We start from the raw sequence: 14,062 nt of genomic DNA, 5'->3' as shown, positions 1-14,062 counted from the left end.
CTGTATCTGCCAGCAACTGGAAAAACCTGCATGTATGTATTGGAGACACTGAAAAGCCCTGCAGGGTGTCATTCATCTCTTCATATCTTGGGTCGTGATAGGAGCTCACAGAGTATTCCCCAAGTCCACTGAACTGGCATAAAAGAAACATGTTATTTCCAGACTAAGAAGACACACTGCTGGCCCTAATTTATCATGGGTTTGTTGATCAGAAAAGTGAACTGTAGGACAAGACTGTTTACATTATCAAGACTAGTGGCTAAATTATTTTAAAAACATTAGATACACTTTGTACTATCCAACTGTGGTAACAGAGAATAAATAAATGGGATTAGATTTGTTAGTGTGTGACAGAAGGAGATAAGGAGAAAGTATCTGAAGTTAGTAGATAAATTAGGACTGAGACACGAGCGTGTCTCCAGTTGAATAATTTTGTTTCTATACTACCACTTGTTTGTTGTTACAATCAGTTTCTCAACTAAGCTGGCCTACCCAGGAAGGTTGGACCAGATGACCTTCAGTGGTTTCTCCCAACCTAAATTACTCTACAACTCTATCAAATTCTCTTAGTATCTTTCAGAGATGTGAGTTTAATGTCTGGTAGCCTTCACTCTCAACTTTGGCCCATGACTGACTTGTATTACTGTTCACCTGATGCTGGAAAACAGCTTGGGGAACACAGGTGGGATAAGGTGGGGTGGTAGGAGGAGAAGAGAGCCCATAAGGAAAGAGAAGCTCTGCATTTGTAAAACTTAACAATTATCTGAGTTTGGTAAAATAGGAATGATCTCATAGCTTTTCTGATAAGACCCCAGATCAGCTTGTTTTCGTTCTCTGAATTTATAAATATGAAGAGGATTAACTGCCATGCTTTCATGTGTGAAAAGAACAAATGATTTTATTCATGTCATAGGCTAGGGATTGCTGACTGCTAATCAGACAAAACTGTTCTGATATGTTTGCAAAGCAACATCTGCATAATACTCAGTGGCTTTATTTTATAAAGGCCCTTTTGCTCTTCACTTCAGAATGTGAAATCAATCAGGGGTTTGAGCTCAAGTCAGCAATTATCAGAGGCAACAAAGGGCAAATACTGACCCTGGGTTTGGTTTGGCAACAGCAGGCAGAAAAGTGATTCACAGCTTTCAGTTTGTCAAGCATCTGGCAGTAGCCAGCACTAAGATGATTTTATTCATGACACTGAACAGCTTCATGTTTTCACAAGTTTCCCTTTGCATCACTAGGACAGTTGAGAATTGGTTTATCCAAAAAATTCCAATGATCAAAATCCCATATCCTGCACGTATAACTCTTAAACCATCTTTCCCTACTCCTGGCTTGGGGAAGATTTTAGTTCACACTTTCTTCTTCTCTCTCTCTTTTTTTTTTTCTTTTTCTTTGAAGTATACACTTGCATCACTGTTTACCCAAACAAAAAACCTCTCAACTGTGAGAGTATGCAGGGCATCTACAACATTTTATTTTTATTCCTTTCTCCTGTCTCCAAGTCTTCATGGCCAAATAGAGCAGTTATGATACCCATCTTCTACACACAGCTGCCATGTGCATATTGACATGACCGCCTTAATTTTTTTCCTAGCTCAAAGTACCTGTTTCCTTATCTCCCAGAAAAGCTATTTTAACGTCCAGTAATGATACCTAGTTAAAAGACAACTGATGGAAACCAACAGACGTTCTCAGTTTGTCTAACAAAGATGAGACAAATGAGTGGAACAAAAATATAAAGCACAGGATGAGAGACCATGCACTCCACACCTGTGCAGGGTATCCTCCTCACAACACTCCACAGCCATCTGCTGCGCAGAGAAAACAAGGACACAAGGGCTGACAAGCAGCAGCCCAGGACAGCCACCTGGTCTTTCCTCAGTATCCAGAGGAACTACAAAGCCAGTAAGTCCCTTTACACTTTCCCAGCACGTGCAATGATAGGTACCTACCTACAGCTCGTTTAGAGTAACTGCAGCTCACTATGAAGTTTTGCAACTTTCTATCTTTTTGTTTCTTTGGAATACATAGCCTTTGGAGTCTTCTGATCTGGAATGCTGGCCACTTTACCCTGTGGGAAAACCTATGTCTGTACAGGCAAGGGAGAGGGCGAGAGAGCATGACAAGAACAAGCATGTTTATGTATGATATCTTTTATAATCGTCTTCCTTCTGTACTTTATGAAGGTAATAAAAAGAAACAGCATGTTTTATTACTTCTTTCAGGACTTTTCCTAAAACTCATGTGAAGGAGATAGAAGAGTTTACATTTAGACTCAGAAATATTAAGATTTCTAGAGAGGCAGAACTTTTTCTTCCCTCTATTTCCTCAGTTGCTCTCTTTAGGAAGGCTACTCACATAGCTAAGTAGAAGTGTTTCTCCCCAACCCCCACAGAAGTCTTATTATTGCAGAACTAGAGGCAAGAGTGGAAGGAAGTTGAGTCCAAAGTCCTCTTTCTGCACTCTCCCTTACTGGCAATATCTGTGCTCTGCCTGATGTGCTTCACCTACATGAAAGCAGAGGGAAAAGTGGGAGGGAGCACGTGAACTTCACAGAGCGGTGAGTCAGCTGATACAAACAAGAATGATTCAAGCACAAATATATACCTGATATTCAGGTTTCTGACTCCACTTCCATTCTACAGAAGAGGTGCCCCACATCTGTTTTGGAGCCCATCCTTTTCAGTTGCACCTATCTCCATTCTCCTGGACAAGGAAGCCCTATCTCCATTCTCCTGGACAACGAAGCCCCACAAAGCCTGAACTGAGTGGGAATGCTGCTCTCTGTTCAATAAAGCATGGACCAGATGAAACATCAGCTGAGAAAGTAGCGGGGAGGACATACACCACACAAACACATTCTTTTCCTGTTTCTCCTTCTCTACATGCACTTCATAAAGCTGGCATGACACCAATCATTGCACATCTTGGAAGAGAAAAGTGAGGGAGAGACAGTTCCCTAAAATCAGTTGTAGTTGTACAGCATTTGAAAGTTACCGGAGTCCAAATAATAATCCAAAATATTGAAATAATGTTGAAAGGTTCTTTAAAATAGCTTCCCACAGAACATGAGCCAGGAGAAACAAACACACACAACCTCCCCCCCCTCCTCCCTCAACAAACCAGGAAAACTCAGCTGGAAAGCAGGAAATTTCCTATCTCCAGCAAATGATAGATCTGGTTCTGCCTCAAGCAATTCAGTGACCAAAAGCATTTATGGTAAAATAACTGTGAACCATATCACAGAACTGTACAAAATATCCCCAACTTAGCAACACTGATCTGGCTGAATGCGAGTGTTTCTGAATCTGCCTTGGTACTGGCATCTCTTCTGTTCCCTTTTATATCAAATCTAAGCCTATTGGTCTGAAATTATATGACCAGCTACGATATTGCTCACCCATGCCCACACCTTATGTCTAGAAACAAGAGGACCTGACCCACCCCACTTCTGTCACAATGGTTCTTACCTGCATCTGGGACCCAATAACAGTATTATTGCAGGCCAACTCTGTTTTGTTGATTGTGTCTAGCATAGCAGTTTTCCCCACGTATTCTTTATTAGAGTTTAGATGACGCTCCAACAAGTTCTGTACATCAGCACTGTACTGGTTAGTAAAGGCTTCTTCATACTGATCTGTCCACAGTCGTATTCGATTCTCCCACCCTTCAGCTGTGTTTTCATCCAAGGCATGTGCTTCAGAAGGGGAATTCTGCACCAAACAGCAAAGAATTAATGGCTAGCACACAATGGGAAAAACCTATCCACAGCCCTCTGAGCATATGAATATGCTACAAAAAAAGGCAAATCTATTCCAAGCTAAGAATGTGCCACTTATGAGGACAACTTTTTCAGAACCTGCATCCGTCAGAACACTGTACAACAGTGCCGCTTAGGAATCTACAGAGAACTCTGTACAGGACTAAGACCTCTTGAGAGCTGGTCCTCGGCCCTGCTACATACAAGAAAATTAAGCTAGTACATAACCAGAAAAAGTTTAAGTCACTTTGGAAAAATAATTAAGTAGATTAAAAAAGCGAAGGAACAGAACACACAAAGGCAAATAAATCTCATGTAGGCTTTTCCTACAGTCAACCCACTCATGTTCAACATAATGCTAGATGATGCTGACTGCATCTCAATCTTTGCAGTGACTGATCCGAAAATAATTCTGAACCTTCTAGCTAAATGGTCATCAGGGTTTCAAGAAACTGAACATAGAGCATAAGCTAATACCCCGAGGGTTAAAAAGGCAAGCCCTAAGCAGTGTAAAGAAGAGAGGGCAAAATCAGGTAATCCATTTATACCACCTTGTAAGGGAGGGGAAAAAAAGCTGGTAGGAAAAAAAAAAAATTTAAGCTTAATTCGTTACTTTACAATAGTTGAAGTAATTCAACAAATAGTATTCCAGAGGGCAGTAACAACTAGCTTCATACGGGACTGAGACATACATACATGCCACTGAGGTATTAGTGACAAGGACCACTGAAGAACAATCATTATTTGCATCATACATATTAAAAGCATTAAGTTTTAATGCATTTTTACCCTCTCAAGGCACTTGTGTACTATGGAGACAGGCACATACACACACAGGACTGTTCTATTTCCTCTGAGCCACCTGCTAGAAGCTACAGTACTGGGGTCAGATGGAATTGGGTGTACTTTAAGGCACCTCTTTGTGTTTCTAGGAACACATTTAGCTCAAAATGCAATCCTACTTTTTTGTCAAAAAAACTTTCTATCAGATAGCCACACCTACCAGTATTGCAAAAAGTCAGAGATAAATAATTGTCCCATCCACCCCTAGTAAGGGGATGTAGAGAGAAACAAGGCAACACTGCTAGGGACTCCTAACTTTAAACTTGGGTACTACTTTGATGCCCAAGCTTAAAATAGCATTGATGCAATCAAATGATAACTGACCTCACAGAAGAGTGGCCACAACCAGTTCTACATCCCTTACATCAAACACCCCACTCCCAAGTATCATGAATCAGTCATATCTCTTGGAACTGGATGACATTACCTTACAGAAGGCTATCTGAAGCAAAAGCAAGGTTCAAGGAGCAATTCCTGTGATACCCTTTTGAATAGGCCTGCTTGTGGTGCATGGTAAGGCTTAAGACTATTCTGAGGTTGGTCCCACAATCAGAATTTCCCCAGGCAAACCAAGAGTTACAAAATACAGTGCAAAAACCGCACCACCATCACAGAGGGTTCTCAGTTCTACTCACCTTCATCCTCAGAGACTTTCGGGAGCCCTCTCGAAAGGCCTGTCCCCCGAACAAGGAGAGAGAGAAAAAAAACCAAACTATTATGTATTTCCTCAGAATTAGCATCCCAGAACCACACTAGATCTTACTCCAACAGACCAACCCTTAACAAAAGATGACAAGAATTACAGGAAGACCTACACAAGAAGCAACGGACTTGAACAAAAAGACTCTGCAATGCAAATCCAGTGGAAACTGCTGAAAACCTTGACGGCCAGGATTTCTGAACTAAAAAGGCCTGCCTCATACTTAGTAAAAATCTCAAGATCAAAACCAAAACTATCCCGACTAACCCCACTTGCTTTGACAGAAGGAAGGGCCAACAGAATCAAGCTGGTTCACAACAAAAAAACTGAAGACCTCACACGGCTCCTGCTCAGTCTTTTATTTAATCAGTGCCCACCAGAAGAACTTCAAGGGAAACCTAACCTGGGGAAAATCATGGTAAAGCTAGCAGATGATGGGAAAGAACCAGCTGCTCACACACTTGCATTCCAATATAAGCAATCCAAAATTATTTCAGTCCTCAAACCCTCACAAACAAGACAGTAAAGTCATCCTTCAACAAATGTTCATCACTACCTACATAGTTTTCCACATAGGCACTATCTCTGTCCCTGAAGAACAGTGCAAAGAAGCTCTGCAGCCCAGATTCCTTAACATAGCCTGCTAAGAAATGCCACGCTCCCTTCATTTTTAATTCCATTCACAGACTGCCCCTTTGTCACAAACAGATAGACTCCAAAAGCTATTTCCCCAAATCCTAATAGAGCAGCAGGGAAACTATGTAATTGAATCCAAGCTCTGAGCATGAATGGACAGCATTGGGAAATAAGGGTGGAGTTCCAGTAAGGTAATTTTTAAACCAGCAGCCACGTAGTCTAGCAGGTCACAAATACAAGGCCTCATGTTATTTACACCAGAAAAAGCAATCCCTGACAAAAGGAACAAAAGGTTGTCAACCTGCTCTCAACAATACTCCAACACAGCATTTGGTAGGAACTGTAGCAATTGTGTCTCACTCCACATACCTTGATCTTTTTGGCCTTTGGAGCAGTACGAGCTTTTTCTGTACTCCTCTTCCTCTTCTTAGGTTTGCTTCTACGGACACGGTTGACAGTCAATGTGATGCTTGTAGGGGTGTGCTGCGTAGCTGTGTACAGCACTGTAGAGGGAGATAGTTCTTCATCCCAGCTCTCAGTTGCACTGCTGTCCCCACCTATAGAGAGGAGTGCTTTGTTAGCAACGTTTTTATTCATCCCAGAGAGAACAGCTTACCCTTATGTCCATTTTCATCAAGACCCTGCATAGCTCTTCCCTGACAAAACTATACCACCTCAGTTTTCCCACCCAAACTGGGCAGGTGTCCCAAACTTCTGGTATCTCATAGAATGGCACTGATGAACATTTCCCTTTTCTGTTCACAAGACAGTGTGATTTTCCCAAGAGCTAACTGAGGTGAGGCAGAAGGAGAGAAGAAAATCCCAGTGGCTGGGAGGCAAAGAACATTAGCGGGCACAGATCATGGTTAGATGCTTACAACAGCCAAAAGACAAAGGTCTTGTAGAAAGAAAGCAAAAGTTGCTGTTACCAGAATTACAACCTCAAGCTCACCTGACACGTTGTCCTGCTTCCGGCGGCGGAGTCTGATCACCTTCCCCCTGCTCATTCCTCTGCCAAAGGAGAATGCACAATTGAAGCTGGTTTGTAGGAGTAAAGTCACTTGAAATTCAACAGGATGTCACAAGATGCGTGCCCTCAGTGGGGCCCAGGATGATAAGAACATCGATTTAACATCCTCATCTCCACTCCTGGTGCCACCAACACTTGTCAGGCTGACAACGCAAAGGAGGAGGGTCAATACTGGGTAAAGCACTGGAAAGAACGCTCCAGTTAGCAAAAGGAAGTCCGTCCCACAGCCCAAACGTGACACGGTTCAGTATGAGAAGTCAACACAAGGAGCAGTCCAGATCTGCACTGCACCAAAGCTTACCTGCACTTTTCACACTTGAGGAGGAAACCATCTTGGGAGACACTGCAGTGGCACCAAGTGGGAATTGATTCTCCTTCTGAGGAGCTCTCACTGTCCCCGGAGTTCTCCTCATCAGGTGAGTGCAGGCCGTTCAGTTCTGCACGAGGTATAATGGTCTGGACAGGAGGAGAGGCTGGCGGTGTTGGAGGAGGAGGGGCTCCATAGTTATGATCCTGAAAACGAGTATTTGCAGTACTACTTTTAATGTGAAGATATGATGCCTAGAAACTGAAGTCCCAAATCCACAGTTCCCAGGTTATTATTTAACAACTGGTGTAAAACAGTAGTCTGAATTCCTTGATCTACCAAGAAGGTAGAACAATAGCTCTGAAAGATGTGTATGGTTTTCTTCTGCACCAATGAATTAAATTCAAAACCTATGAAAACAGCTAGGCTATTTCAATATTAACTGTTGTACAGCTAGTAATCCAAGATGACATCAGTGGTCAAACACTGAAACTGGTTGCCCAGAGGTGTTGTGGAGTTTCCATCTGTTGAGATATTCAAAACTCAACTGGACACCCAAACTACAACTAGGCAACCTGCTCAAGCAGAGTCAGCTTGAGCAGGGGGGTTGGATTACGTGATCTCAAGAGGCCCCTTCCAACCTCAATGATTCTGTGACATCCTGTTCATCCCATAGTTTGAAGCCGTGCTCCCACTCTTCCTGACTGTTCCTTGTTTCTCAGAGCTATAAGTTACCAACATGAAAGTCTGCGCAGTTGAAACAAGTATAAATAGTGCACAATAAACCAAACGGGGCATAAAATTACCACCAGGAAAATATTATGTATTCATGTATATTCACACTTCATTCATATACTTCAGTTAAAAATCTATCACCTAGACACTAATAAAGCTTGCTTTATAGAATACACAAGACTTCACAAACAATAAACACACATATGCAAAATGTATGGCAGAACTCAGCTGTAACTCTGTTCCCTAATAAATAAGCCAAAACTCCTAAGGCTTAACAGGCAAAAGACTATGGAACAAGGAGAAAAGAGTAAAGTAGACAGTAAAGAGCTGATTCACTGCAGAGAGAGTACTCACTGCGTAAGGCAGCCCGCGATAGCTGTGTTTCTGGGTGGCCCCATAGCCGTGGCTGGAGTACACATTCTTCTCACTGACAGCTGGACTAGCTTCCACAGACTCTGGGCTGCAGAGAGGGCCAGAAGCAAAACCCATCAATACAACATCATTTTTTTAGTGCCAGTATTTCACTGTTCTCTTCTGTTCAACACATGAGCTCAAAATGAAGAAACTTCACGAAATTGAGGTGTTATTACGCACTTCACCAGGCATCATGTGTGCAGAAGTTGTACAGGATGAACCTGCTTTCAGAGGGAAGGAACTGAGTAAGGGCCACCCTGGATAACTCATTAAACTTGGTCTCAATCTGGGAAGTTAAAAATAATTACCATGTAAGAAGCTCAGTTGCCTTATAGTTGAGGAAGTTGGGTCTAGTTCAGCATTCACATCTAAACTCAGCCAGCCTAATCTCAAAGCCACTGAACAGTACTGCCATGTTATCTCTGCAACAGCTTATTTCAAATAGCAGCTAAGCAGCTTTCTTTCCTGCATCTGCGCTTGTTTCTCTCTCCCTCAGATACTAATTGTTAGCTGAATCCAACATTCTGTGATAAAGCCTGCATGAAACCTGCAGCTGTCCTGACAGCAACTAACGGGAGTTGGAGATTCCTGTTACAAAGAGGCAGCAAAATTAATGACCTGGACAGACAGTGGCCACAGACAAATCAGATTTGCCCTGCGCTTTCTATACAGCAACATGGTGTGCAATGTGCTGAACAAGAAATTTGCTGCTGAGGTACAATGCACTCTTCCACCACATGGTGGTGAAAAAAAACAGCTAAAAATGAAAGGTATATCCTTAGCAGAAAGCTGCAGAAACCCTACTCAGAAAAGGGACAGCTGCAATTCAATGCAGGGAATATTAGATAATGAGGCTACAGACAGAATACAAGCAAGGAAACACACTGTCTGTTACAAGCAGAAGATACAAGTCAGCTAACCTCTGCACAGATCAGAAGTAGGGCCCATATCAGAATACAGCAGAATATTACTGAATCCTATCTGCAGGTGAAATGTTCTTCAAAATTATAGCATGGAGCTGAGCAAGCAGGAAATAAAAAGAGTGTAAAGGAAAACTTTACCTTGGACCTCTACTGCTCTGGTGAGATCTTGCAGGATTCTCAGTGGGTCCTACATTGTCAGTGTGAATCAGGCAGCACTCAAAGAACAATGGCCAGTGGTCACGCGTGGGGCAGCATTTAGGCACCACCTAAGAACACTAACCCCTGTGCCCTTCGGACTTCCTACTAGTTCTTGAAATCTCTGCTGCATTGAAGTTTGCCCCACCCTGCCACAACCTGATACACTCTCCAACGCACTAACCTTCTGAGCTTCTGGCTTATTCTGGAGTAAGGTGGATCTGTCTTTGTAACATAAAGGGAGCAATAATTTATTGCACAAAGAACTGCAGAAAGTAGAAGACCTTAAACCTGTGCAAACCACGCTTTTGTAGCTCAGGATTCCAGAGCATGACGTGATAAACTCAGTTGGTTTTCAATGTAACTACAGCCAGCTAAATTGTCAAAACCAGGAAATACAGGTGGTGATACCTCTCAGAGAATACATTTCTTAATAAAAGACACCGTGCAGAGTTTGCCACATAATCCAGCCTTGCTGGATCTTTGCAACAGTCCTTCAGGACTTCCAGATTGGTACACAGTTAAATCCATTCAGGTTTAACTGCATCTTCAGAAACAATATTAGAAGGAACAGAGCCTAAACAGCCTAAGCAGCAGATCTGTCCTCTGTCCAAGTCACCCACATTCCTAACTTCAGTCAGCCTCAAATACCAGCAATGCTGCTACAAGCATTAGCAATAAAACTTCAAGACTGTTGGTGCAACGGTGTCCAGGGGCAACAACACTGGGGCCCATGCTTCCTCAGCAGCAGCCTGCCAAGGAGCTTCAACAACTTCCAATATGCAGTCAGACTAACACAGCGTAACTACTCTGCAGCCTCCATGCCGCCCTCAGATGAACACAAACACCCTTCAGCATTTTCACCTCCCCTCTGTATCAGAGACCAGGGGAAGATGCTAAAGCTCAGCCTGAAAAGAGGGGCAGCTAGTTTTCCTTTTACCTTTCCATGGCCTTCCTGATAAGGGATTGAGTTCAAAGATATGCATAAGAGACAAGAAGCTCCGATAACCCAGACTTCATGCATCAAACTAGTAGAGTTTCAAAGAAGGGGAGGATAGCCTTAACTTTGAACAGATTCACGAAGGACACTTCAGCACTAAGTAACAGTGCATCAATGCAAAGCCTGGAGAATAAAGTCCCGGCATTCCCAATTTTTAGAAAACAGAGAAACCAATTCAGAAATCTTCAAAAGCCTTTTTTCAAAGCACTCCAGCCTAGCCTCAAGTTGGACCTACAAATTTCTTACAACCAGGGAAAAAGAAAATGCTTTGCAGAAGGTTTATAGACAGTCTTTTTGATATTTAATTGCTACAAGGGACGTGTGTAGATATATCTGGCTCTTCTTTCTACCATGCTCAGCTCTGAAAGCAAAGCGCCTAGTATATGAGTAAACTATTTAGCACTCTTTCTCCTGTCATAAACAGTTTAAAATTCCTGCATGTTGACTCTTTAAAGTGCTGGTGTGGGAGAAGCATGGTGACAAGCTTAAATCTTGAAAAGTGAAGGATCATATACCCACTGCAGATGAGTGACTTACTAGATTCTGACTCCCTGTTTAAAAACATGTAAAAAACATGGGCTTTAGGATGGAATGAAGCATCACGAAGAAGAATGCCTAGAATGGGGCCAGTGCCAAGACAGACAAAAAAGAGCATTAGCAGTCTTGCAGAGAGTGCAACTGTGTAGTCAAACTCTGTGCATAGTCAAAGCAGGGCAAGATGGAAGGGAAAAAACAATGATTCATACCCTAGCCTACTGCTCTTACAGCTGAAAATTAATAGAGTCTGGAGCAATATCTGTTCTACACTAATCAATCTGACAAGCAGGTATTTGCACAGTAGGTACCTTTAAATAATACATGAGGGAAATCTGTCTCCAAAATGCCCTTTGTAAATTTTTGTAAAGAGATGCTATAGTCTGTTTTTCAAAGGATGCAGGAAAGCAGGAGGTAGAAGCACACAGAAATAACTTGAGCCCTCCCTCTCGCCCCCGACAAAAACATAGTACTCATCCGAGCTGACATCATTCTAACAAGCGTTTTAAGAAAAGATCACAATGCAATATTTTCTGGAGTTGAATGCTCCTGACTCCTGCAGAAGCAGAGTCTTTTAAAAGAAATGGTAAGTCCCCTCCAACAGGCCTCAGAGACAGGACTGCCGTGAGAGCCCTGCACAGGGTCCTGTGGTGGGGACCCTGAAGGATTGCCCACTGAGGTGTGCTTCTTGGAACCTGCGCAGGGGCAGAAACAAAATAAAGGAGTCTGCACAGGCTGATGCTGTCTCACATCTCTAGCCAAGCTCCAAAGGGGTCCAGAAATCAGTCATGTAAGATTGGTACTGAGTCTGAAGCAGTAGACTCTACTGAGAGGGAGGATCAGCACACTGATCCCTCATACGACATAGCTTTTGGGAAAGGAGCTGGCTTATACCTTGCCAACTTCAAGCAAGTGTACAGCAAATGCACAACTGTCTGCACTTGAATATAGACTTACTAGCCAAGCTGACACAAAACTCACGGTTGAGTGCCTCGTACTGTTAGAATTCTCCTTTTCCCCATCTCCCGTGTCAAACTTACCAATCTCTGTAACACTGCATTTGTTAAACACTGAGAGTCTGTCTCTGCATTCATCTGTCACACAGCCAGTGGACCAGCACCCCCTTTCTCCCCAGTGGAGAAAGCACCAGCACCAATCCTGCAGCCCCACTCCAGGGCAGCCCTCTGACACCCTCCCCTCCTCTTCTCCTCCTCCAAGGGGTAACACTCACTCCGATCCTGCAGCCATGTCGGAGTAGGACGTATCTGGTGTGGTGACTCCCAGAGGGATTGCAATGCTCATGACGCCCGTCGGGGATCACGGAGTCCAGAGGGCAGCGACTGGCCGCTCCGAGGGCGGAGAGGAGCCGCAGAGCCTCGGCCAACACGTCACGGACATGGGGAAACCTACCGGGGTAGAAACAAAGCATTGCATCTCTGTTACAGGATGAGCTCTCCCTGTATACCCCTAAAGAAGGCTTTCACAGCAAAAGAAAAGCAGAAATAGATTTCCATCAGTGACATGGCACATAATTTTTATTTCATTTTCTTATGTGGGGCCAGGGAAGAGGTAGATGGTAGTAGTTTGGTGAGGTTTTTGGGTTTTTTTTGTTTGTTTGGGGGTTTTTTTGGTTTTGGGGTTTTTTTACAGTCTTGGACTGACATGCAATGAGCTGCTTGGCCATAAAGCCAATAATGATAGTTCCCCCCTCCCCCAACTAAACTTAGGACTAATTATCAGATAAGCAATCTATTAGCTCCTTCTGCATATAAGCAGCAGCTGTCACCTATCACCCACAGCCCTCCATCAGCATTTCCTAATTCCTTCCCTGAACAAGTTGCAGGCAAAGCCCCATCTGGGAGGACAATGAGACAGAGCTGAGGTGGACTGAGCTGAGACCTCTCACTTGAGATCAGCTTATATCTGCATTCACTGGGCCCACGGCACAGGCGAGCGTGACCGGCAGAGCGGCTATCCCCACACCACCGACAGCCTCCCCTCAGCAAACAAGGCCCGTCCTGGATTCTACACCAATTACTCAGTCTGGCGAGCCCTGACTTTCCGAAATCCCAGCTGACACCTCCCCGCAGCGGAGCCACGTCAGACATCTGGGCGCTCGCGCATAGGCCGCTCCGATGAGAAACACGGCGGGACCATTGGCTTGGTGTGGGGAATCGGGGTGAGTCACAGCGGCATCACCGGGCGCAGCCGCCGGCCGGCCGTGCTGGGGCCGGCAGGGAAGCCTGTGCCCGGGCTCCACATTCCCTGCTGACCGCAGCGTTTTGGTAAGGCAGCGAGCGAAATCGCCGATAAACGCAAACTTCCAAGGGTCGGACGGCGGACAGAAGTAAAACAGGATCAGCTCCTCGTTATGTAAATAACCTCAATAACACAGACGTTCATAAAGGAGCTATTATTCCATGCGGCTCTGCAGAAAACCCCCATGATGCAGAGAAAGGCTGCATTTCCGCACATAGCAAAGGTAGCTCTAAAACTAACGAAAACCAGCAACAATTTAGCGACCCTCTTTGCACTTTAAACTTTTAAGGGCAGCCTTGAATAACTTTCCGCAGTCTTTCCCCCGGCTCTGGCAGCGCAGATGAGCCAGCCTGCCCTCCCAGCCGGCCGTCACATGCTCCTCGGCATCTCAGGGGTTCTGCCAGCAAACCCTCCTGGGCTACAGACAGGCCATGAGCCAAGTTTTCCTGTGGGTAGTGAATTTCTCACAGGGAACTGCCTTTGGACACCATAGTCCAGCCATTGTTTAAGACACAAAACCCCCCAGAAACACAAAAACACACACTCACTACAAGGGCAAATGAAGGAAGACTGAGAGAGAGTCAGAAAGTTTAAATGCCACATACTATATTGCCTTTTCCTGTCTTAAAAGGCAGGCCACTTCTCTTAGCACGAGGAAATATTTTCCTTCATCAGTATAAATCCCTAAGAGAAATCCTTCTGATAGTATGACAGGCACAC

At 44.0% G+C, this 14,062-nt stretch overlaps 1 protein-coding gene across 7 annotated transcripts in view; it reads right to left on the bottom strand.

Moving 5' to 3' along the window:
- The window catches only part of SETD5 (SET domain containing 5), a 70,022-nt gene that overhangs the window by 30,982 nt on the left and 24,978 nt on the right, over positions 1-14,062 (bottom strand). For 3 of the 7 annotated variants that reach the window (XR_007509259.1, XM_049826170.1, XM_049826171.1), the window contains 7 exons: positions 12,315-12,489; positions 8,372-8,477; positions 7,277-7,488; positions 6,898-6,956; positions 6,315-6,502; positions 5,245-5,283; positions 3,477-3,719 (listed from right to left, as the gene is read on the bottom strand). Coding sequence is in view for 6 of the 7 variants with exons in the window: in XM_049826170.1 (XP_049682127.1) it covers positions 3,477-3,719; positions 5,245-5,283; positions 6,315-6,502; positions 6,898-6,956; positions 7,277-7,488; positions 8,372-8,477; positions 12,315-12,385 (918 nt within the window). In the remaining variant the exon portion in view is untranslated. Of the gene's footprint in view, positions 1-2,613; positions 2,762-3,476; positions 3,720-5,244; positions 5,284-6,314; positions 6,503-6,897; positions 7,159-7,276; positions 7,489-8,371; positions 8,478-12,314; positions 12,490-14,062 lie in introns of those variants that run through there. The other 4 variants (XM_049826172.1, XM_049826173.1, XM_049826174.1 and 1 more) reach the window with 4 other exon arrangements.

The sequence above is a fragment of the Accipiter gentilis genome, chromosome 23 (genome assembly GCF_929443795.1).
Source record: "Accipiter gentilis chromosome 23, bAccGen1.1, whole genome shotgun sequence".
Lineage (NCBI taxonomy): Eukaryota > Metazoa > Chordata > Aves > Accipitriformes > Accipitridae > Astur > Astur gentilis.
The sequence above is the reverse complement of the archived record's forward strand: the minus strand, read 5'-3'. Positions and strand labels throughout refer to the sequence as shown.